The sequence below is a fragment of the Cupressus sempervirens genome, chromosome 3 (genome assembly GCF_028749045.1).
Source record: "Cupressus sempervirens isolate cs-2001-9-10 chromosome 3, ASM2874904v1, whole genome shotgun sequence".
Classification (NCBI taxonomy): domain Eukaryota; kingdom Viridiplantae; phylum Streptophyta; class Pinopsida; order Cupressales; family Cupressaceae; genus Cupressus; species Cupressus sempervirens.
Window position 1 is genome coordinate 64,278,020 of NC_143120.1, and position 24,141 is coordinate 64,302,160.

Sequence of the window (24,141 nt, forward strand, 5' to 3'; positions counted from 1 at the left end):
ATTCCCAGTATTAAATCTGCCACAAATTCTCAGTGTAAAAATGGCTTCTTAGGCACAACATGTATACTAGAGAACCACAAACAAATTACCATACCTCAGCAGCAATTGGCAATGGAAACTTAGAACAAAATCTTTAAATTTGGATCTACAATACTTCAGCTGTAGATTCAATGGACAACTCAGAATTTAGGCCCTTGTACTTCAGCAAGGGCATCAAAATTCACAACCTCAAGAAAAGCCACAAAGGCAACAAAAGCAAATAGATATTCAAGCATGCTTTTCCTAATGAAATGAACTCCTATTTATAAGCCATATGGCTTAGGAAGCTGATTGCAGGACTATATGGAAAACCTCTATTGCCTACAACTATTCTATATGATAATCAATGTTGTATCAAGCAATCGAAAAATCCAGTATTCCATGATCAATCCGAGCATATTGAAATTCCTTTTCACTATGTCAAAGATATGGTAAAGAGGGAAGCCATTCAATTAGAGTATATTAACACTAGTGATAAAATTGTAGACATTTTGACCAAACCTCTTTCCAGAGTTAAAGGTGAAGCACTTCAAAAAGAAACTTGGTATGATTGAAATGTAATCAAGACTCGGTCTCTAAAATTATTTCATATATATATATATATATATATATAAAGATGTTTAATGTGTAAGCTCTTTTGTCATATGTGTGACTATGACTTATGGGCTCTCTTCCTATATACATTACATGAAGATGACAATCTTTTTGATAATGTATACTTGTATTAAACATTGTGAGATTACAACTTTACCATGTTTCCTATCATGATGGATATCATGTGACATAATATCTTTACGTAGGTCATGATAATAGGATCTCTTGAAACATTTTGATAGATATCATGAGACATGATGTTTTTCAAATCATTATGTTCCTTATGAGATGATCATTGTGGGACATCATGAGATGTTATGATAGACATCATGCGACGTGATGTCAGTGCACATACCATATTCAGGATATATGAATGTCATGTGATTTGACGTTCAATATACTCCTTAAATCACGAGTAAGGTGATATCTAAACTCATTCATTCTTAGTTATCTTCCCTAGCTAAGAGGGAGTGTTGATGAGTAGCATCAATCAGATCATTGAGACTGCAACTGTACATATATGATTCCATTCATGTGCATATCATCCCACACCCGATGAGCATTCCGCTGATCTTGAACCTGTTCTATCATCCTAACTAAGGTGAATTCCTTGCATCAATATATATTTTCAGATCGAGTATGTATTGTCTTAAATCACTAATGACAAAGATGGTTAGTATTTACTAACTAATCAAGTCCTTAAGGACCAGATTACTTAGTGAATACTAACTGTGACAAATCGTGCCTCTTGGAGTTGAAAGATCCTAACCGATCAATTCAACCCTTGATTATGTTATATATGCAAGATCAATGAAGGTAATGATCGAAATCAATAAATGATATACTTCTCCTTCAGATCGAATAAAGAATAAACATACAGTTCTATACTTCTTGCTACTGCAGACCGATTATCTCCATAGTCATCGAGATACACTACTTGTATATCAGATCATTCTTATCAAGCAAAGACATTTGCAGTGACAGTTAACATATAGAAGATCTTACATCAAATCGAACCTTTGTATTAAGGAGATCAAATATTTGAATTGCAGATTATAATTGGAATCAAATTCTTGTTGAATCTATACCAGCAGAGCAAAAGGTACATATCAGATCATCATATATATACTAATAAAATTAAAAGTTATACAATCTGACAGAAGCTTAATTCAATTATAGAGATACATATGATATATTCATTAAATCCTTGGAGAAAATAGTGAGATTGTTGATGTTTTGAAGATTATATTCAAGAGATTAGAAAATTGATTGCATTGATGTCAAAGTTTCAAAGAACCTTCAAAGAGAAAAATACATTAAGGGCAGTACTACTACTAAAGCATGGAAGAGTATAGTAGAAAATCCTTCTGAGGGGGAGCATGTGAGAACATTCACAGGGGAAACATTTGAAGACTAATTAGCATGCCTAATAGTTATCCCTTTACTACTGATGAAAAAGGGGGAGAGATATGGGAAAGAGGAGAGCCAAAAGAGATAAGAAACAATAGGTTGCCATCAATGACAAAGGGGGAGATATTCTAGACACACATCTTTTTTGGATCGCAAAACTTCTAAGCTAGTACGAGCAAGTCCACAGGTACCTATCCACGGCATCTTTTCCCACAGATATGATAGTCATCCAAAGGAGGAAGGTAGCTTTGAAAAGCACAACATCTCAACTCATAGAGGATTTACTTTATAAGATGCGGCTTGATCAAGTACTGCAAAGATGTGTGATGGAAAAAGAAATACCAAGCGGGCTACAAGAATCTCATAATAGATTTGTAGGTGGACACATGGGGCCGGATGCCACGACTAGAAAGGTACTTTTGGCCGACCTATGGTGGCCAACACTTATATATAGACACCAAGCAATGAGTGGCAAGATGTGCCACCTGTCAACGAATGGGAAAACCAAAGAAAAGGGATTTCATGTCACTATTTCCTTCCCAACCACAAGAACTATTCAAGAGATGGGGACTAGACTTTGTAGGACCACGAAAAACAAGTGCAGCCATACACTATTGGTACATTGTGGTTGTCAAAGGATACCTTAGAAATGCAAGGGCTCTTCTAGACAATACGACAATCAGTACGGCCAAATTCCTATATGAGAAAATTGTCACAAGATTTGGGATATTGATCTCTATTACAAGCGACAAAGGTGTACACTTTGTCAACCAGGTGATACAAAATATGTCTCAGGAATTTCAAATCTTCCACAACTTGTCCAATCCATACTACCCACGTGCAAATGGACAGGCATAATCTACAAATGAAATTTTGTTATCAATATTTTACAAGACTTGTGGGGTGAAGGATAGTGATTAGGAAGAAAGGCTATGTAATATCCCCGTCATTAAATAAAATAAATTAATAACTCTATTTGGGGTCTCAATTGATTTTTTTAATCTCAGGCCCATCTTCCGTAGGTGTAGGTATTTGTCGTGTGATGTTTCAACACTTTGTTTCACTCTCGGGAATTTTTCCTCCGACAAGGTATATATGTCCGTAGGATTATTTGTTATAGGTATGTGATTTGGATTATTTCTTTGTATTTGCGAATTCCTATTGGAGTCCTGGATTGTTTGCCATTTCGGAAGTGTAAGATCTTCCCTACTTGGCTATTCCAATTTTGGTGGGATTCAACCATCACCCTATCCCGTCACTTGTAATACTTTGCTCGGATATGGTAAATCAGAGATGCATCTTTGTATGCGAGTATTAACTGGAGGTTATCTTTATTCAATATCTATTCATGCTTGGTATTTATTTGATGGATTTGGTGTTCTAATATTATTTGCATATAAGTTTGTATTCTCTCTACAATCTCTGTGCAACACCCTCTTTTGTTTACCTTACAACACTGTTGCACTGATACTGTACGAACAGTACAAGCTACCTAACCTCCAGACAAGAAACACCTCCAAACATAAATCACCTCCAGGTAGAAGACACCTCTGGACAAAGACACCTTTGGACAGAAGTCACCTCCGGACATAAATCACCTCCAGGCTAAGACACCTTTGGACAGAAGTCACCTTTAGACAAGAAACACCTCTGGACAAAAAGACCTCCTTCGGACAGAAACACCTCTGGACAAAAAGGCCTCCAGATAAAAGTCACCTTTGGGTAGAAGACACCTTCGGAAAAAAAACCTTCGAACAGAAGTCACCTCCGTACAGAAACACCACCAAACAGAAGACACATCCAAACAAAACACCTTCGAACAAAAGTCACCTTAGGACAATGACACCTCCAGACAAAATCACCTTTGGACAGAAACACCTCCAGACCTAGATCACCTCTTGACAGAGATCGACTTTGAAACATTACAGTGGTATCAGAGCCAGTGATCCTACTAGCCTATAGAAGTGAATGCAGGTTTATACCCGAAGGAGAAGGTGAAATAACCTTGTTGGTAGAAAGACAGATCCCCAGGATCATACGACAGAACTCATTAATCTTTTAAGAGAGCTCAGTAGAAACCAGATGCAAATCAACAAAACCCAAAGGCTTATGTAGGAAACATTACAAAAATTGGCCGAGGGAAAGACAACAGGAGAACAAAATGGGCATAGCGACGACCATGTTATAGGAAGGACAAACCCTCAACGCTCTTGCTCTCGACCTTCGATACTCGTCTTCCTTCCAAGCATGAAAGCACCAAGCAAAGAAAGAGAGCCCATTTTTTAGGAAATGTAGGAACAAGTTCTAGAAGATTGGAGGAACGCGAATATGGAAGGTGATATATTCTATAAAGACTATGTTGACCTAAGAATGAGATATTCAGGCCAGGGAAATCGTGGTTATTTTAATGATGATCTCAGGAGAAAGATCGGAAAGGTAAACTTATCACCATTTGATGGATCTGGAGCCATCACTACACAGGCATGGGGCAGGCACCTATTTCTAGCTCAATTCAACGCTTGAAGAGAAAGCAATAAAGTTTGCAACACTCCATCTTGAAGGAGTGGCGCAAGAGTGGTGGCACCATGGATTGGTCATTCTTGGTCACGAACGAGTAACATCTTATGCCAAGTTTACTAAGAGCGATCATTTCAATGGGAAGGATCCTGAACTAAACTTCAAAGATCTAGCTCAACTAAGGCAAATAGGTACGGTAAACAATTACATCACAGAGTCCCAAAGGCTATTAGTACTAGCCCCAGACATCTCTGAAAGATGTCGAATCGTGTTATTCATGGATGGATTGTGAGAACCTTTGAGAGGCTCGATTAAAGGGTTCAACCTATGTGCACTCAACGTAGCTATTAAGAAGGTGCATGACATGGCTGCATCTTTCTCAAAAACCCACATAGCTACCCCAACACCTTCCCCACAGGAAGACAGAGACAAGGAGCCAATTCAAAAAAAACCTCTGCTACATGAAGACTCTCAGCAAGAGCTTAGGAGGAAAAAACTTTGTTTCATATGCAAGGAACCATGGGCACTGCGTCATTGTTTCCTTGGGAAGGGAAAAATTCATTACATTGAGGTGTTTCCTAATGACAACGAAGCACATGTATCTACAATAATTGGTGAAGGAATTAACCAGGAAGAGAGAATAAATGCCCTCATACAAAAGGGGGTTCCATCACTACCCTCACCACAATGGTTAGAAGTAGTATCTTCAGGGTATGTGGCACACTTCATAGGAAACGAGTCACAGTCATGATTGATAGTGGCGCCACCATCAATTTCATTAATGTTGATAGTGGCACACAGTAGAGCATGAAGGATTCAAGGTTAATGTTGCTGGAGGAATCTTGTTACCTTGCATTGACGTGATCCCATGGCTAGACATTTCCATGGGAAACTATACTTTGACAGATGATTTCTTTGTCATAGATTTGGTTGATACTAATAGCATATTGGGCATCTAGTGGATGGAGACCCTTGATCAATACACCCAAGGCTCCAAGAGAATGGACTTTTCTTTCGACATGGATGACAAGAAGGTGCTACTAAGAGGAATGCCAAATAAAGAACTGAGGGAAGTCACAATCAAGAAGATGGAGGCCATTTTTAAACATGATAAGATCCCAGATGCTACGGTGGCAAGTAAAAACATGACAGTCAACATTCTACCCCATTCCTTAGATGATTGGCGAGCCCATCTGTTGGTCAAGTACTCCAAGAACACTTTTGCATGTCATCTGATGGATGGTTGTATACATGATGAAAGATACAAAGTTTTTTATGATATCATTTACTATAGCGATAAAATCTACTTGGTGTCTATCTCCAAACTAGAGAAGTTCATTATAGAAGGTTTCCCAAAATTGGATTTACAATTGCTTGAGGACAAGCAATTTTTGGGACAGGAGGACTGTAATATCCCCATCATTAAATAAAATAAACTAATAACTTTATTTGGGGTCCCGAATGATTTTTGTATATCTCGAGCCCATCTTCCATAGGTGTAGGTATTTCTCGTGTCATGTATCAGCACTTTATTTCACTCTCGAGAATTTTTCCTCCGACGGGTTATATATGTCTGTTGGATTAGTTGTTGTAGGTATGTGATTTGGATTATTTCATTGTATTTGCAAATTCTTGTTGTAGTTTTGGATTGTTGACCATTTTGGAAATAGAAAACCTTCCCTACTTGGTTATTCCGGTTTCGGTGGTATCCAACCCTCACCCTATTCCATCACGTGTAATACTTTTCTTGGATCTAGCGAATCGGAGCACTATCTTTGTACGCGAGTATAAATTGGAGGTTATCTATATTCAATATCTATTCATGCTTAGTATTTATTTGATGGATTTGGTGTTCTAATATTATTTGCATATAAGTTTGTATTCTCTCTCCAATCTCTATGCAACACCTCCTTTTGTTCACTATATTGCTTTGATATTGTACAAACAATACAAGCTGCCTCACCTCTAGACAAGAAACACCTTCGGACAAAAATCACCTCAGGGCAGAAATTATCTCTATGCAGAAGACACCTCCGGACGAAGACACCTCCAGACAAAAAACACCTTTGGAACATTACAGGCTACCAATAATTCTATGGACTTAATGAACTTCATACAAGGTAACAGCTTGAACCACGCCTTTCCAAAAGATGTACGACTAGGAAATAGTGGTACCAACAGAATTCATGAGACCAAGCCTTAGGGTGGCAATAGAAAATAGATGGGGGGAAGAGGACAGCTTGTTGGAAAGACTCGACAACCTCATGAAACTGGAAGAAAGGCGAATGATGGTAAAGTGGGCTATGGAGGTGGCCCAACACTAGAGGAAATATTGATATGATAAACATCTCCGAAAAATGAATTTTAGGCTAGAGCAATTTGTTTTGAAATATATAGGTCATAACGAAATCAAACTAGGGAAGTTTAAAGTGAGGTGATTAGGACTATTCAAAGTAAGAGAAATTGGTAGCAATGGAGCAATAAAATTGTCCACCCTCAACAATAGACCAATCAAAGAACCAGTAAATGTGTTTAAGTTGAAAGTGTATCAAGAGCGACATATTGAGGGAATCAATATGCTGGAATACGCCACCAAAGGACGATGGACACTAAGACAAGATAAAGAGGCAGAGGATTACCTGATTATCAGGGTATAACCCTTCAGACCAGATATGGACTGCAATAAACCTCTCATTGACCTAGAGGAACGAATGGTCAAGAAGAAGGTAGCAGGGGTAGCAATTCCAAGGATCCATAAACACCTCACAAATGCATTGTTCAAACCTCTTGCATTGTGAATAAGTGTTAATGGCTATTTGAGAATGAGGGCACCCTATGAAGTCATGAAAGAAGACTTTGTAGCCTATGATATTGATGAAGAAGCTAAGGCAAGGAAAGACACAAAATGGTCATAGTAAAGCATGGCAAGAGAAGACAGAAGAAATTGACTTAGAAGAATATGGCGCTACCATTGGACCTCCCCTCAAGATGATGGTGAAAACCGAGGACTTGTTCATCTGCTCAAGGGATAGCTATGTGGATGAGATAATTAAGAAGTGCAAAAAAGATGAAGGGAGAGCACCATATCAAAGGAAACCAAATGAACAATGGAGAGTGATTTCTAGACCATCGGGGGCACCAACAATGGAAGCAGAAAAAGCCAAGTGGTATTAGAAGTATAGTGGATTGTACGTGAATGGCAGCTATAAAAGCGTAGGCCCAACCCCCCTCATGGATATGATTTTTGACCTTGAATATTTAGGAACTTTGTATGAAAAAAAATGCTATCAGACATTTTCAGGCCAATATGCTTCCGAAGTAAAGGTCCAAGACCAAGAAGAAAAAGGGGACAAAAAGGAAGTTCGAATACAAAAATGGATGTTCAACAGAGCCAATCAAACATAAAAAGGTACGGAACTAGCAAAATGAGATAGGAGTTTCTTTGAAAAGCGGAATAAAAGCAAAAAACAACTATAAAGAAGGAAATGAGCCCAAGCCATAAATCAAGGAGTATAAAAGGAAGTGACATACAGATACATAGAGAAATAAGGGGGAGCCCGTATGCTAGACCTTGTACACAAAGTCCTATACGCACATACAGTCGCACAATCAGTAATGTAGTGCAGTCATACACGGGATCTCGTATGCACATAAGGAGACAGTTGGTGCCTTACAAGGGGAGGCTCGTACAACAAAAGACCCATACAACTCCGTAGGACAGAAGGAAGTATGATGCAAGGAAGGAGGAGGGCATATGGGGAGAGGAGAAACTCCATATGCATACGAGGAAGAAACAGGAAGAGGTCGTACATACTCTGTGTGCGAGCCACAAGTCGAAATATCGGGGTACTAGAAGGATACGCACTCCGTACACGAGTCGTAGGAAGGAGGAAATTGGGCAAAGTAGTTATTTATAATGACATTTAATAAATTGAAAGCATGGTGTGTAGGGACCAGACAAGGACTTAACCCAATATTCTTGAGGAAAAGAATAAAAGGGAGAAAGAAAAGAGGACCCAACGAAAAAACATTATGGCTACAATAAGTTAGATCCACAAAAACAAGGGAAAAATCAAAGAAGTCTTTGCTGCAAACATCAATTTCGAAGGGGTTGCCAAACTGGAATAGAGGAATCGGTGGCAAGGAACAAACAATCAACATCCATTGAAGGCTGTACTAAGAAAAGCAGAGGTAGATAAGGTTGTATTTATGCCTTTTTTTTATCTTAAGGAGTTTGAATAGGTAGAGTGAACCCTAGTACATGGCTTTGACAAGAAAGGCCATAATTCTAGTATTTTGCACCTACAACAAAACTTGAAAGTCTTCTATGGACCACAAAATTTTACAAAGGTATTTGGAGTACTAATGATCTAGAGTGTCCAAGGACATCAAACTGAAAAAAAAAAAAATTCTAAAATTTTAAAAGTTTTTTCTAGGTCCTAGTAAATGACATTTTTGGAGGTCTTCTACTCAAAATTTGAAGTTGAGACTTTCATCAATCCCTAAAATTGGGCAGCTGAAGGCTTGTGATTTTAGGGACTAAGACTAGATTTTTAGTTCTTTCCAACGATGGAGACGATTCCGAATTTCGAGCTCTAGGTCAAAAGTTATGGCCCCGACAAATTGGGGTAAATAAACACCTAGTTTCTGAATAGTTTTAGATAAATATTGTTGTTTTATTCGAGCCACATATACATTTTGAATTCATGGTTGTGGTGATTTCTGATATTCCATCATTCTTTATATTCTTACGTTTTCGAATAATAAGATGGCTTTTGGTTTGCATACAACTCTTTCTCATTTTTGCACATTTTTCCAAAAACTGAAAATTGATATTCCAGGTATTTGATCCACACTAGATATTATTGTTTCAGCCCATTTCATAAATCAGATTAGTGGTATCAGAGAGGAAACGCTCTTGTATGCCAACTAGCACAAGAACTGCCTATCAAAGATTGGGATTAGCCACATAAGATTTGTCTAAATACCCTCCTCTGCGACGTACAAAACCAAAGATGTCAAATAATTCAACAAACACTTTTAAGAAGATGGTGGAGGAGGCTTTGGCTAGGCAATGAGTAGAGATGATGACTCAATTTTCACAAATTTTTGCAGAACCACCAATTGCCCAGCTCAGTAGCATCATTCCATGGAAATACCTCTTTTAAAGCACAAGTGGATTTTGAAATTCCCGAATTTTGAAGGAAAAGTTGAAGGATAATTGGCTATCAAAATTGGATCGATACTTCTCTATGAATCTTTTCTCTGATGCAAACAAAATTACATTTGCCCTCTTGAAAGCTGAAAGTCAAGTGAAACTCACATTGGAAACAAAAATGTTGAATAAAGAAAGAGAATCACTTTCTAGAGCAAGGTGGGGAATGCTCTCTGATAACAAAAGCCCAAATGAGGAGAATTTGTGGAATGCATAAAAGAAGCATATATGGCTGAAGATATATATGAACAGAAATATATAGAATGGTTGTTGCTTTGACAAAATAGGGATATATATGTTAACTATAATAACCCCAACAGGTTATAACTTCTTCAAACACCAAAAATCTTTATACTTCAATTGTTTGACATTTCGTCAAACACTTTGCAAGCAAGGGTCATTTGACTGATATAACTTTTCAGATTGCTGCAGTGATTCTTGTTTGGATTTGCCTCAAAGAGAATGTTTACAAAAGACTCCAAATTGTCTAAACAATGACCTAACATAAATATGCAACTAATTTTGGCAATAGTGAATGCATATATGAGTTCTAATCATGAAAATGATCACCTACAGGCAACTGGTATTTTAACAAACAGTTGGTATGCAAGCTAACTGGCTAATAAAAAATGATATATTAACGCTCAAAGAAAACTATTAATAACCAGCAATTGTATCTCCTTAATTGAGAATGAGTATCCAATACAATATTCATACTAAGTTAGCCAAGACTCTTGGCATTTACAAAGATATCAAAATATGATGATTGTTGGTAAAATAATATGCACCTACAGCTGCCAATGAAAACTAATGCAATACTAAATATCTAACTTCAATACTCCCCTACAGCAGTACGCTAATCACATGCATGATTAAATGCAACTAAAGCCATGGATTGCTGATACCATTGTGAGGAATGTAAAAATGAATGATGTATCTATTAATGAATGATAGGTCTGATACGAAATGACAATTACAATAGCACTCTATAGTGAAAGGCAACTATGAAAATACATATCAGACCTGGCATATGAAGTCGCCTTAGAGAATAGATGTATTGCAATACCACTGAACAGAAAATAACCTCCTCAAGTGCCCAAGTCGTGCCTCTTTAGCTGCCGCCCTTGATTGTAGATGGCTGTAATAATTTTCTTTGCTTTTTCAAATTTGCTTTTTCGGATTGCTTTTTCGGACTGCTTTTTTTTCGGTTTTGCTTTTTCGGACTGCTTTTTTCAGATTGCTTTTTCGAACTACTTTTTCCGCCTGCTTTTTGTACTCAAATATTTTTTCTCAATGTAGCGCAAATAGAAGACTGAAGTATCTTCCTCCCAGCTGCAATAATTCAAGTGATATTTCACAACCTCAAAATTGCGTACCAATTGAGAGTTTTTGTTCTCAATGGCCAGTTGTGACTATTGCAGAAACCCTAGGCTCCACAATGCACATCAACAAACATCAACATCAACAACAACAAATCTGGATGATTAGAATGAAGCTCGGGGTGCCTATTTATTCCTTTTCCTCCACTTTCTCCAGAAGCTTCTAGAACATTATTTTATTTTATCTATTAAGTGACTTTATAAAATATTTTATAATTCAAGTCACTTTATTAAATTAATTAAATATAAAGTTACTTTTTAATATCTATTTATTTGATAACTTTATAAATAATTAACTTAATATCACTTATTTATTTAATTAAAATAATTAATTAGTCATCCTCATAAAATATTCATTATTTTGGATAACCTAATTAATTAAATTAATTAAATGAAATTGCCTCCAAAATGGGGACATGACATTAACCTATAAGATCAAGTATAGCAAAAAACCCAGCCTTCAAAAGAATTCATCATTTATGTATTATTCAACAATTCTTCCATTACAATAAAAAATGAAAGCCTTCTAATCCCTAGTACAAGATTACACCAATACATTCGATGCACTTTTTGCAAAACTTGGTATAGATGATTTAGAGAAGCACAAAATTTTGAAATATCACAGTAAGCTTCATAGATATATTTAAAATGAGATCGAATTCTTGGATATTGAAACATTAGCAATTGCCTTTAAATATGCTACGAAGATTGAAGAAAAATTCAAACAGAAAGATCAAAGAGATTACTTTTCAAATAATAAGCCAAGGGGTGAAGGTAGCAATGAATTTGAAGAAAAACAAGTGGGCAAGGACCCTCCCTCAAATCCACCCAAGAATGAGGTGGGCTGCTAAAAAAACACAAACAGATACATGCATGTGGTGTGAGATACATAAGAGCCCAACCTGTAACACAAAGGAGTGTCAAAACATTAAAAACTTGATAACCAAAATACGAGGAGATGAAGTTGAGCCTGAATCTATACCAATAGAAACTTTTGAGAAACAAGAGAATGATTCAGTGCTAGAAGCAAATCCGTATGCCATAGTTGCAATTGCGTAAGAAGTGCCGCATGAAGATGAAGAGAGATTATTCCATTCACAGATAATGGAGAGCTTCTACATTTTATTGTTGATAGTGGTAGCCAAAAGAACTTAATCTCTATGGAGACAGTCAAAAGATTAAGCTTAAAAATGACAAGACAGCCACACCCATACTCTATGGGATGGGTTAATGAGGGAAAAGACATTCAAATAAATCAACAGCATTGCCTACCATACTCAATGAAACTATTCATGGATGAAGGAATTTGTTATGTAGCACCTTTAGATGTATGTGATGTTTTGCTGGGGCAGCCATACATGTATCAAAGGCATGGGATGTATGAATCTAGATCACGTAGTGTTGCAATCAAGCTTGGTGAAAAGAGATATTGAATACTAGAGGTGTGTCCAACTCAAGTTGCTTCTTTGAGTAGTGCTAAACAATGTGAGCGTTTAATTGCTCAAACTAGAAACTTTTGTCCTCCTAATGATTCATCTTGAGCTAACAGAGTCAGTTTTTCTTAACACACATGCTTTAGGTGGCCACAACAACAAACCAACAAAAGGAGATGGATAAATTTTTGAAAGAGTACCATAGTGTGTTTATATCACCAGTTGGGATCCTAAGACACTGTTAAGTCAAGTTCTCTATTGATTTAATTCTAGGGACACCATTACCACATGAGCCAATATATAGGAGGTCAGTTTTGCAAAATGATGAAATTAAGAGACAGACTCAAGAACTAATTGAAAAGGGACACATTGGGCCAAGTGCTTCACCATGTGACAATCCAATTTTTTTGGCAAGGAAGAAAGATGGGCATGGAGACTTTGTATTGATTACAGGGAACTTAACAAAATTATTGTAAAAAATAAATATCCAATTCCTCAAATTGATGATCTTTTGGATCAACTTAGAGGGGCTAAGTTTTTTACAAAAATTCACTTGAAATCTAGACATCACCAAGTACCAATTGATCTAGCAAATGCATGGAAGACTGGATTCAAGTCCAAGGAAGGTTTTTTTAAATGGTTGGTTATGCCTTTTGGCCTTACAAATGTTCTTGCCCCATTTATGAGGTTAATGAATGATGTGCTTAGACCATTCATTGATTTTTTTTAGTTGTTTATTTGGATGATATACTCATTTTTAGCAAAACCTGGTCTGAGCATTTGTAACATGTTGAACAAGTTCTTTTGACTCTACAAAAACATTAACTCTATGTCAACATAGGAAAGTGTTCTTTTGGTATGCAGAGCATCCAATGCCTAGGGTATGTCATTGATAACGAGGGTGCTCATGTGGATTCTACTAATATACAAATAATTAGAGATTGGCCACCTACTAAAAATTTCATAGAACTTCATAGTTTCTTGGGTCTAGATAACTTCTATCGCAGATTTGTATTTGGTTTTTCACATTTATCATGACCTTTTAACCAATGACTCAGGAGTGGAGCATAAGTAAAAGTTTAGTGCACAGAGGAAAAACAACAAACATTTGAGGAATTAAATCTAAGATTATGTTCAGCTCTAGTATTGGTCCTTCCAGACTCGAAACAATCATTCGAAATAGAAATAGATGCATCAAATTATGCTCTTGGTGTTGTACTCATGCAACATATGCACCCCATTGCATATCATAGTCAAACAATTTTGTAATGTCTCGTATTCTATTTGACAACCTAATTAATTTCTTTTACACCCAAAAACTTGTGCAATGACCAGTTTGCTTGTAATTGTATTGAATGGAGGAAAGGATGATGTCATACAATGGAAAGAACTAGATGGCCTCAAGGGGAAGGAACTGGGTGGCCATATGTGGAAGGAACTGGATGGTTGTATGGGGAAGGAATTGGATGGCCGTATGGGGAAGGAACTGGATGGTCATACGGGAAGTAATTGGTATGGGAAGGAATTGGATGGTTGTATGGGGAAGGAACTAGATAGTTGTAGGGGAAGGAACAAGATGGCCATACGGGGAAGGAACTGGATGACCGTACGAAGGAGCTTAATGATCATACGGGAAGGAATTGGATGGTCGTATGGGGAAGGAATTGGATGAAGATACTGGACTTGGAGTGTGCAATCGTTAATAATGTCGAGCCCTAGTGCAGACGGGAGTAATAACATAAACAAGAAATTTGCCACTTGCACAGATAAATGTCAATTACAGAGATAATTGCTAATACCAATAATTGCAATCAAGCTAAGAAATGTATATTCTTAGACAAAGATGATGCTCTAGATGTGCCAAATCCGAAGCAAAGTAATCCAGAGACTGAATAGAGTGAGGATTGAATCCCACCAAAACTGGAATGACTAAGTAGGGAAGATCTTCCACTTCCAAAATGGTGAACAAATTATAAATCCAACAGGAATTCGTAGTGCAAAGAAATAATCCAAATTGCATACTAGCAACTTCCTACATGTTGCACATAAATACCCCTTAGGAGAAAACTCTCCAGGTTTTACAAAGTATGTTGACATGGCAAACACCTACGGATAATTAATAAAAATTGGGCCCCTTTATTAAATAATTGACGGTTCAAATAATATTGTTTGAATTTTGGGACCATAAATTATTTAGAATATATTATTAAAATTGGGGAGATTACACATTTTCTGATACAATACGGAGGTACCCCACCTATGACAAGGAGTTGTATGTCATTGTTCAAGCCTGCAAACAATGGAAGCATTATGTCTTGGGAAAGGAAACTGTGATACATACATATCATAAACCTCTTCAATTCTTGCAAACACAAGGGAAGTTGTAGAATGATAGGCATCAAAGGTGGTCAGCTTATTTACAAAAATTTCACCTCAACATTTGTCATAAAAAGGGAATTAGTAATAAAGTAGCAAACTATTTGAGTAGGCATGTAATCATAGGTTTGACAATGTTGTTGGATTCTTCTGGCCATCAAACAAAAACATGGGCTCAACTATATGGTAATGATCCTGCTTTTTGTGACATTTACATTAAAGTTTCAGAAGGGAAGCATGTTCCTGATTTTTATATATATGATGGGTTACTTTGTCATATTGGTCACATGTGTCCTTGGTGAAGAAAGGAAGAAAATGATATGGGAAGCACACTATAGCTGGGTGGCAAGACATTTTGGTATTGGTAAGACTACTACAATTCTGCAAAACTATTTCTTTTGGCCATAAATGAAACAACATATCATTTTATATATAAAATCTTGTATAGCATGTGCAATTGGAAAGCCTTCAAATAGTAAATTGGGTCTCTATCTACCATTACCTATCCCTAATAAACCATGGCATTTTGTTTCAATGGATTTTATGTTTGGACTTCTAACTAGCAGAAGGGGAAATGATTGTATATATTTGGTGGTATATAGCTTTTCTAAGATGGCTATCATGGTGGCTTGTAAAAAAATGATTTCAGCGAAGGAAAACATGAAGCTATTTTTTCAACATGTTTGGGTTCATTTTGTGTTGTTGAAAAGCATTATTTTTTATAGGGATAGTAGGTTCATCAATAATTTTTGGTCTTCACTATGGGCTAGAATGGACACAAAGTTGACAGAGTCTACAACATTCTATCCTTCAACAGCTCGCCAAACAAAGGTAGTAAAATCAATGATTATACATATCCTTCGAATGTATCACTCCAAACACTCTTATACATGGGATGAGAGCTTTCCTTATGTGCAACATAGCTACAACCATGCACTCCATAATACTACAAAGTACAGTCCATTTGAGGTTTGTCTAGGATATCAACCATTGACACCTATAGATCTAGCACTACCTATCTTGCAATCTCGTAGTCCACTAAATACTGAAAAGGAGGCAGGTAAAGGAAAAAAATTATTGAAAAGATCAAACAATTACAACAGCAAGTTCATGATATTTTAGAGCAGAGCAATAAGAAGTATAAGGATAAACATTATCAGCATAGAACTCCCCATCATTTCTAGGTTGGTGACAAGATATGGCTACATCTATAGAAGGAGCGCCTTCAAGGAACTAATAGAAAGCTTTGTCCTATTTGTTATGGCCCATATACCGTTAAGAAACAAGTTGGCGAAAATGCCTTTGAACTTGATTTGCCACTATTTTTGGGGTTACATTCACTTTTTTTGTGGAATTGTTGCAACCTTATTTTCCTCCATTATTGGCAATCTCTCAACCTATTGAACATATTCATGCTATAGACTTGAATCCATCCACTACTACTACACTATAGTGTGATCATGTCATTGAAGTCATGCGAAAAGCTTTGAGAAATCAGAAAATTCCTCTATATTGAGTGGTTCAAGCTGGTTAGTTCTCTCATCAAGGCAAGTGATTAACCAAGGAACATATTGGAGCACAATTCCCTCATCTACTACCGAAGGTTGATGCAATGGAGGCCATCGCCTCTTAAGGGAGAAGGAATGATCAAGAGTGTCCAAGGACATCAAACTGAAAAAAAATAAAATAAAATAATTCATATTTTTAAAAGTTTTTTCTAGGTCCTAGTAAATGACATTTTCTAGAGGTCTTTTGCTCAAAATTTGAAGTTGAGACTTTTATTGGTCCTTAAAGCTAGGCAGTCTAAGACTCATTTTTTTAGGGATTGAAAGTAGATTTTTAGTTCTTTCCAACGGGGTAGACAGTTTCAAATTTCGAGCTCTAGGTTAAAAGTTATGACCCTAACAAGTTGGGGTAAATAAATACCTAGTTTTTAAATAGTTTTAGATAAATATTGTTGTTTTATTATAGCCACATATACATTTCGAATTCACAGCTGTGGTGAATTTTGATGTTCCACCATTGTATATATTCTTATATTTTCGAATTATAATATGGCTGTTGGTTTGCATACAACTCTTTTCAAGTTTTGCAAGTTCTTCAAAAAATTGAACATTGATATTGCAAGATTTTGACTCACACCAGATATTGTTGTGTCAGCCCATTTCATAAATTATATCAACCTAACAAAGTGCAACTAGTAGGTAAATCTCCTAAAATGTCCATAGAAGAGATGACACATTTGGCAAAATTAGTATGCAAAGAAAATTTAACACAAAAACAGTGGGGCAGTATCTGGAGCAGCAGTATCTGGAGCAGCAGTAGAGGCATCAAAAAGACCTTTGTCAAGAATGCAGAGTGGAGGTGCGTGGTGTAGTAAAAAGCAAATTATCAAGAGGTAGTCGCACATATGACATTGCTTCTCCATGCTTCCACATATAAAAGGCCTATATGAGGGTAAGGTTTATAAGTGGGCACAACATATATTTACATAACTTAAGTGATCAATTAAGCACTCGCTTAATTGATTTTTTGAGAAAATACCACTTAATTGGGTCAAAAATAGCATTTACACTATATAATTAATATATCATGTGTGATCATTCAAAAAGTAATATTTAACGTAGATGTTTTGAAATAAAGCATAAAGTAACTCAAAAATAAATCAAATTATATAGTTTAATAAAGTCACTTAGTGAAAAATTAAAAAGCAACTCAACTTAAAAATATAACATAAAACGTAGATGTTTTGAAATAAAACATAAAGTAACTCAAAAATAAATCGAACTATATAGTTTAATAAAGTCACTTAGTGAAAAATTAAAAAACAACTCAACTTAAAAATGTAACATAAAGTGTTCTATGGTCATTAAGTGATAAAGTAACTTAAAAACATAACGTGCAAAGTGAATTTATGTTATATTTTTCAGAAAGTGAATGTCAACAGTAAAATATAACATGATATTTGAAATTATGCAATTGCATCTGGAGAGTCCACCTTTGGAGCAGTTAAATGGTCATATCTTTGGCTGCCAAGCCCGATAAACCCTAAGATATACCGAATCAAACGGAAAACCGAAAAAAATGGATTGAACAAAACCAAAAGACCAAAAGAAAACACACTAAATAAATGAGTTAAAAAAGCGTTGAAGGCTTCAAAAAACAAGCATAGGCTTTAAAAAATGAAAAACGAAAAAGGACTTGACGAAAACGTTCAGTAAAAGGATTCATTATACCAATTGGGGTTGATTGATTGAACAATGTTAGCCAATTAAATAATGAATTATCTTAGAGAAATGCAAAACAAACTTGAAAAAGTTTCGTATAGTTACCTACAATTTGTGGTGACAAAATACAAGACAACAATCATCGTTATTTTTTAGGTACGTTTCTTTTTCCACTTTCCTCCTAAAGAATCATCTTCGTTAAAATAAACAAATTAGACTTTATTTACTATATTCTTAAACAAATCAGACATTTCAATTTATTCTCCATTGCATCAAAACTGTATTCTTTATATTACATGAGTTGCTGTCATTTATTTACAATTCCAGTGCCGCATTAATAGTATTTTTGTTCAAAATATCTTTACTATTTATTGGCCAGACAACTTGTTCTTCATAGTTTTGTTATGATTGAAATCTTCTATCAGTAAATCACTCAAACCGTCATATTACGTGCCAACTATTGCATATTTGTCATTACTGAATTTATTGCTTTCTTCTGAACATTGTTCTTAGATGCCGCTTCTACAATAATATGATTTGTCCTTCCATTGTGGTTGCTGTTTTAACAGTCAGATTTATTTTGTTTCATCAAATGTAAGATTGCTTCTTTCTTCATAAATTCGCTGTTATAAATGTATCTCTTGCCATCTTAAGGCTCAGATTTCCTGTTGCTTTGTAGTGTCACTAGCTATTTTCTGATTACAATCACCAAGATTGGTTCTCATGTGAGATGTTTTCTTATGAACCATTACTCATGAAACATTGGTGAATGATTTTTACTTGAAAACTACACTATTGAGTCCTAGTAGTGATATCACAATCTTTAATTATTCAATTTACAAATTTACTATTTTTGATAGTGTTGATAATCACCCAAAGTCTTCCTTGATGTCAACTTTGTTGATGTCATAAGGATTGTCAATTTGCAATTCAGTGTCAAAGCTTGGGCTCCATCCTTGTTATTTGTACCCTACTTGATTTCTTTTTATGCATTCCTAGTCAGACTTCCCTTTATCATCTCTTATTTGACAATTAGATACCATAATCCAGTATTTCTTTTGAAACTTGATCAAAACTCAACTTTGATAAGTGGAAGGGTTCATTTTAATTTTTAATCCCTTTCTGTGGTTTAGGGAATATACTCGTCCAATTACATTAACTTGTGTATTACAACCAACTCATTAAAGAGCTACACCAATCTTATTAATGACTTACAACTAACTACTTAATTATTAAGTAGTAATATAGACTTTGTTATATTCTAATACTAGGACATGGTCTTTACCAAGCCCCTCTTGTGCATCCGCAATGGTTATTAATGACTTCCTTTGAGTGCATTTATAATTACTATTTGAAATTTGATGATATTGATATGGTAACCACCGGCTTTCTAAGAAATTAATCGTACATAAATTCAGTTTTAGTTTTTTGGTCATTTGGGAGAGAGATACCAAGCTTATATTGAAAATTAAAATTAAGATTCTTATCCAAATAATTCATATGGTAATGTTATATTGAGGTTTCATGATGACATGATGAATTTGAAATGTGAATGATGTCTAGGCTGATATCACCTTATATAATCTTAGCTTGAAGAGCATGTAGGAACCAAATTTCCTCATTTAAGCGTTGTGATTTTTTGGTGTCTCTTAATTAATTATTAATATTAAGGTATATTCAAAATTCTATTTGCATGTGTAACTTTTATGGTGTATTTGACTGTAAAACATGATCGCAACATTTAATGTTCCAACTCATTTTCAGAAGCTTTTCTTCAATGCATATCAAGTCTTTAAAATTTGATGTTGTAATGCTCGTGTGCTTTACATGTCCTCCATCTTGTGTCTTTCATGATATACTAAGATATCTAAATAATAAATATTAATGTTATTTATTGTCATTTGAAATTGTGCTCAGAGTTTGTGGATTTCTATATGCTCTCATCAGCAATTATGGACATGTACAACATTTCATTCTTTTTCTCTTTGTGATTTTCTGGACTAGCAACTTGAATCTTAACCTAGTCAAACCAGAGAGACATGTAATGCTATCATGGTTGAAACTTGACATGATATGCCATTAATGTCTGTTATTATTCTCTCTCCACAGCTGTGAGTCACTCAGAATTTTGACAGCTTTCGATTCAAATGTGTTTATGCATTAATGTTGAGCTTTCAGTAGACCCTATCTCAGGAAATAGCTCTCCTTTACTTTTTTATTTTATTTTATGTACAGGCTTCTTACCTTGGATCCAAATCATCGGCTGGGTGCAAAGGGAGCAACAGAAGTATGGACTGACCTTTTTCTTGCTACAAATTTGAATCTCATTATATGTGTAGGCTTCTTAGTAAAATATGAACCTTCTTGTCAACGCAAGTGAAAAGTACTGCATATTTTAATTTCTGTGTCTGTTATTAGTGAAATGTGTTGATGTTTATCTGCAGGTGAAAGCTCATCCATTTTTTTACAATATTAACTGGGACACATTAGCAATGCAAAAGGTAATGATAAGGATGAAATGCTTTGTTCTTGTGGCTTATTTGACCCACTAATTTTCAATGTGTGCATGTCTATGTTTTTTCCAAATTTTACTTCCAGGGTTTCATCATTCAAAAAGAACTATAGTCTTAAATACCTTTAAAATGTATTGAATAAATTCCTAAGTATCTGAGAATAGTGATGCTAATATCTTCAATTAGCATCCATTTTCTCTTTTATGTTTTCCATTGGAAAAAAATGAAGTGTCAACCAATAAATTCTGATAACTTATGTGAAAATGCAGATATAGGATAGACTACTGGTCCAACAAGGACAATTATAATTTTTTATTTAATTAATGCTTTGAAGGATAGAAATCATGCAACAGGTAACACAATGCATGCAGCTACTTTAGTATAGAGCTAGATGAATATGTGATAGAAAATAGGAAGGATCCAACTTATGCATGTAGAATTTGAAGGTGCACTTGATCACTTGAAAGGTTTTGATGACTATACATGAGTAGAAAAAATCAATGAAATATTGATTTTACTTATCCATGGCAGTGTAAGGGAAATTTTATTGGTATCATTATGGTCAGTAAAAACTATGACATACAAGCAAGTTACTTGATTTTGAGTCGAGAACAACTTGTTACAAGAAAGAGTAAAAGGCAATCTATTGATGATAAATAATGCTAATGACCATATGCAGGAGAACTAATGCTAACAAAATATTAAATGGAATAGAAATAAAATAATGATCACTCAAGTTATAACTTGACTATACCATGGGAAACCCTTTGAAGAAAAATCCAACAAAAATAACACGTGTTCTCATTTGTTCACAATACAATAAGATACGTATTGCTCATGCTTAACTCTAATATGTTGTGCCTTGCACACGCATCCCAGCATAGACAAGGATTCCCCTATCTTCTTGTCGAGTCTTTAGGATAGCTTGGGTTTGTATTTAGTCCTAGCTCTACAATCTACCTTCTATCCCTTGCAAAGAAGTCAATACCATCCCTGAGTTTTCCTAGGATGGGAATGGATAGAGAATGTTTAGGATAAGAAGTCTCAAAATGGAAAAGAATGTCCAAGATGAAGCAATTTGGGAATATGAACCATCATAGTCAATTGGAAATTGTTGAGTATCAAGAGATATTGATGGAGATGCAGAGGTTTCTTTATAAGGTAGAGAGAAACTAAGATGCAAAAACTTCATAGAGTCATCAAAGCTAAGGCTTGGTGAAGGTTTCATCATTTCCACATTCAGGAGAAGTTAAGAAGCATTCATGGAACTAGGAATGAGCAAGGGGGTCATCTTTGTTTCAATGGAATGCACAAAGACAAGAAAGTCAGAAGTCAAATTAAGAAAGAACAAGCCTAGGATGAGTTTGATAATATGGAAATGGATGTTTTAAGCAACAACATCACATTGACACCTCGTTCAAATAGGAAAATCCTGCACCAAAAAAATAAATAGAATTGTAAGTAAAGATAACATGGACGAACATTAACTTGGAGGAGTTAAACAACAAAAGGTGGATGTCAATGGATGGTGGGAATAAGGCCTAAACAAGAATTTCAGAAAACTCTCCTTGACCCACCATCATGGATACCTCAAGACAAAGGATTTGCAATGGAAAAATGGAAAAATGCTAAGTCAAAGACCACAAGGTGCATGAAGCAACTTGGAGGGTGTAATATACCAATCACAATTTGGCATTGAAATGTAATGACAACCCATTCTATGCTTTACGGTCACAGCTGTATAACACGTCTTTGAAACTCTACTTACATGCACATATGAAAAGACACTATCAAAACTTAACAATATACTTGTACAACACATCACATTCGACACTTGACACTCGGAACTCTATACTCAGCATTTGACATTGCACTTGGCCTTTGGTGCTCGACTTTCAGTGACACTTAACACTAGACATTCAACATTCAACACTCTTTGACACTCACCTTTCAATAACCTTTGACACTTGGCACCCTTCGACACCCTTTGACATCCTTTTGTACCCTTTGACACTCAATGCCCTTCAAGGCCCTTTGGTACTCAACATCCTTCGACACTCAACCTTTGGCACCCTTCAACACTCAACCTTTGGCACCCTTCACCACATTATATTTGGCACCTATTGGCACTCAACCTTCAACACTCAATACTCTATACCCTTCAGTTTTCACCACCCTTTGTCAATCTACACCCTTCGGCTTTTGGCACCCTTTGGCACCTAGCACTTGGCACCTTTCAGTACTTGTCCATCTTCATCACTCAACCTTTGAGACCCTCTAGCACTTAGCACCTTTGACAATGTTGTCATAGTCTTCCATTTTGATTTTCAGTGTTATTTTAATGTTTCATAGCCGACAATTAAAAAGTGTGCACACAAATCTGACAAACAATAATATCATATAGTTTTTCAATAGATCTTTAACAAAACATTTATCTTTATTTTTAAGATAATCTTTGAATTTGTCTCTGAAGTAGATTTTTTTAAATTTGTGTAAGTGGATATAGCTGAGATGATATTTCCAATGATAGAGTAGGGTGAGGAATGACTCCCACGTAAACTATTAGTACAGACTTAGGAGGATCGTCGGCCTTTGAAACTCCACACAACCAAAGCACCTTCAATCTCCAGCCTCTGGCAATACGAACAAGAGTTCAAATTCATTCTATGATGATTTACAATACCCAACCATCCCCTTATAAAGGGCTCCAAGAAGCCTCTAGAAGGTTACAACAGACTAACACATAAAGTATCTCAACGGTTATAATAGGCCATCATAATTGATTATTCTATTAATTAAGCCCCTTTACTTAATAGTACTTTAATTAATTAATTAAAGAAGTCCTTATTATTTAATTAAAAAATTTGGACCACTTAATTAATTAGCTTAATTCACTTAATTAAAATCAGGGACATTACGATACGATATTGTAATGTCCCTTTTTGGCGAAATTAAAGGCCATTTATATAATTAAATTTTTAGTTGTCAAAGTATATCAAATTAAATGACAACTTAGTTTAATTATTTAATAAAGTATTAAAATGACTTTTGTAGTTGACAAAGTTATTTTAAGTTAAAATGGGAAAATAAAGAGACAAGAGAAAGAAACATGAAGTGGCAAGCAAATGGGAAACATAGAGTCACAAGTGTGTGCTTTGAAAGAACATTGAGAGGATCATTCTGATTATTCATGGTTTCTATTTGATTTTCTTCTCTTGGAGAATTTTGGGAAGCTTTCGCTTTCAGCAAGTTTGAGGACAAAAGCCCTGGATCTTGGAGGCATTGGATGGAAACCCATTGTTTGTTGGAGATATTTCAAGTATCCCACTTTGTGCTTCAAATATATATTTCCAATTGTCTAATCTGTCTGTAAGCTCTAACACTACGATTGGATATTTGGTTGTTTCTCTGTTGAAGATCTATAGGCAATATTCATAT

General features: G+C 35.5%; 1 protein-coding gene across 1 annotated transcript in view; it reads left to right on the forward strand.

Moving 5' to 3' along the window:
* Positions 1-24,141, forward strand: part of LOC149564798 (putative serine/threonine protein kinase IRE4) — a 282,390-nt gene that overhangs the window by 215,122 nt on the left and 43,127 nt on the right. The window contains exons 13-14 of the mRNA XM_089818380.1: positions 20,426-20,477; positions 20,635-20,691. Of these exons, the coding sequence (XP_089674506.1) occupies positions 20,426-20,477; positions 20,635-20,691 (109 nt within the window). The remainder of the gene's footprint in view (positions 1-20,425; positions 20,478-20,634; positions 20,692-24,141) is intronic.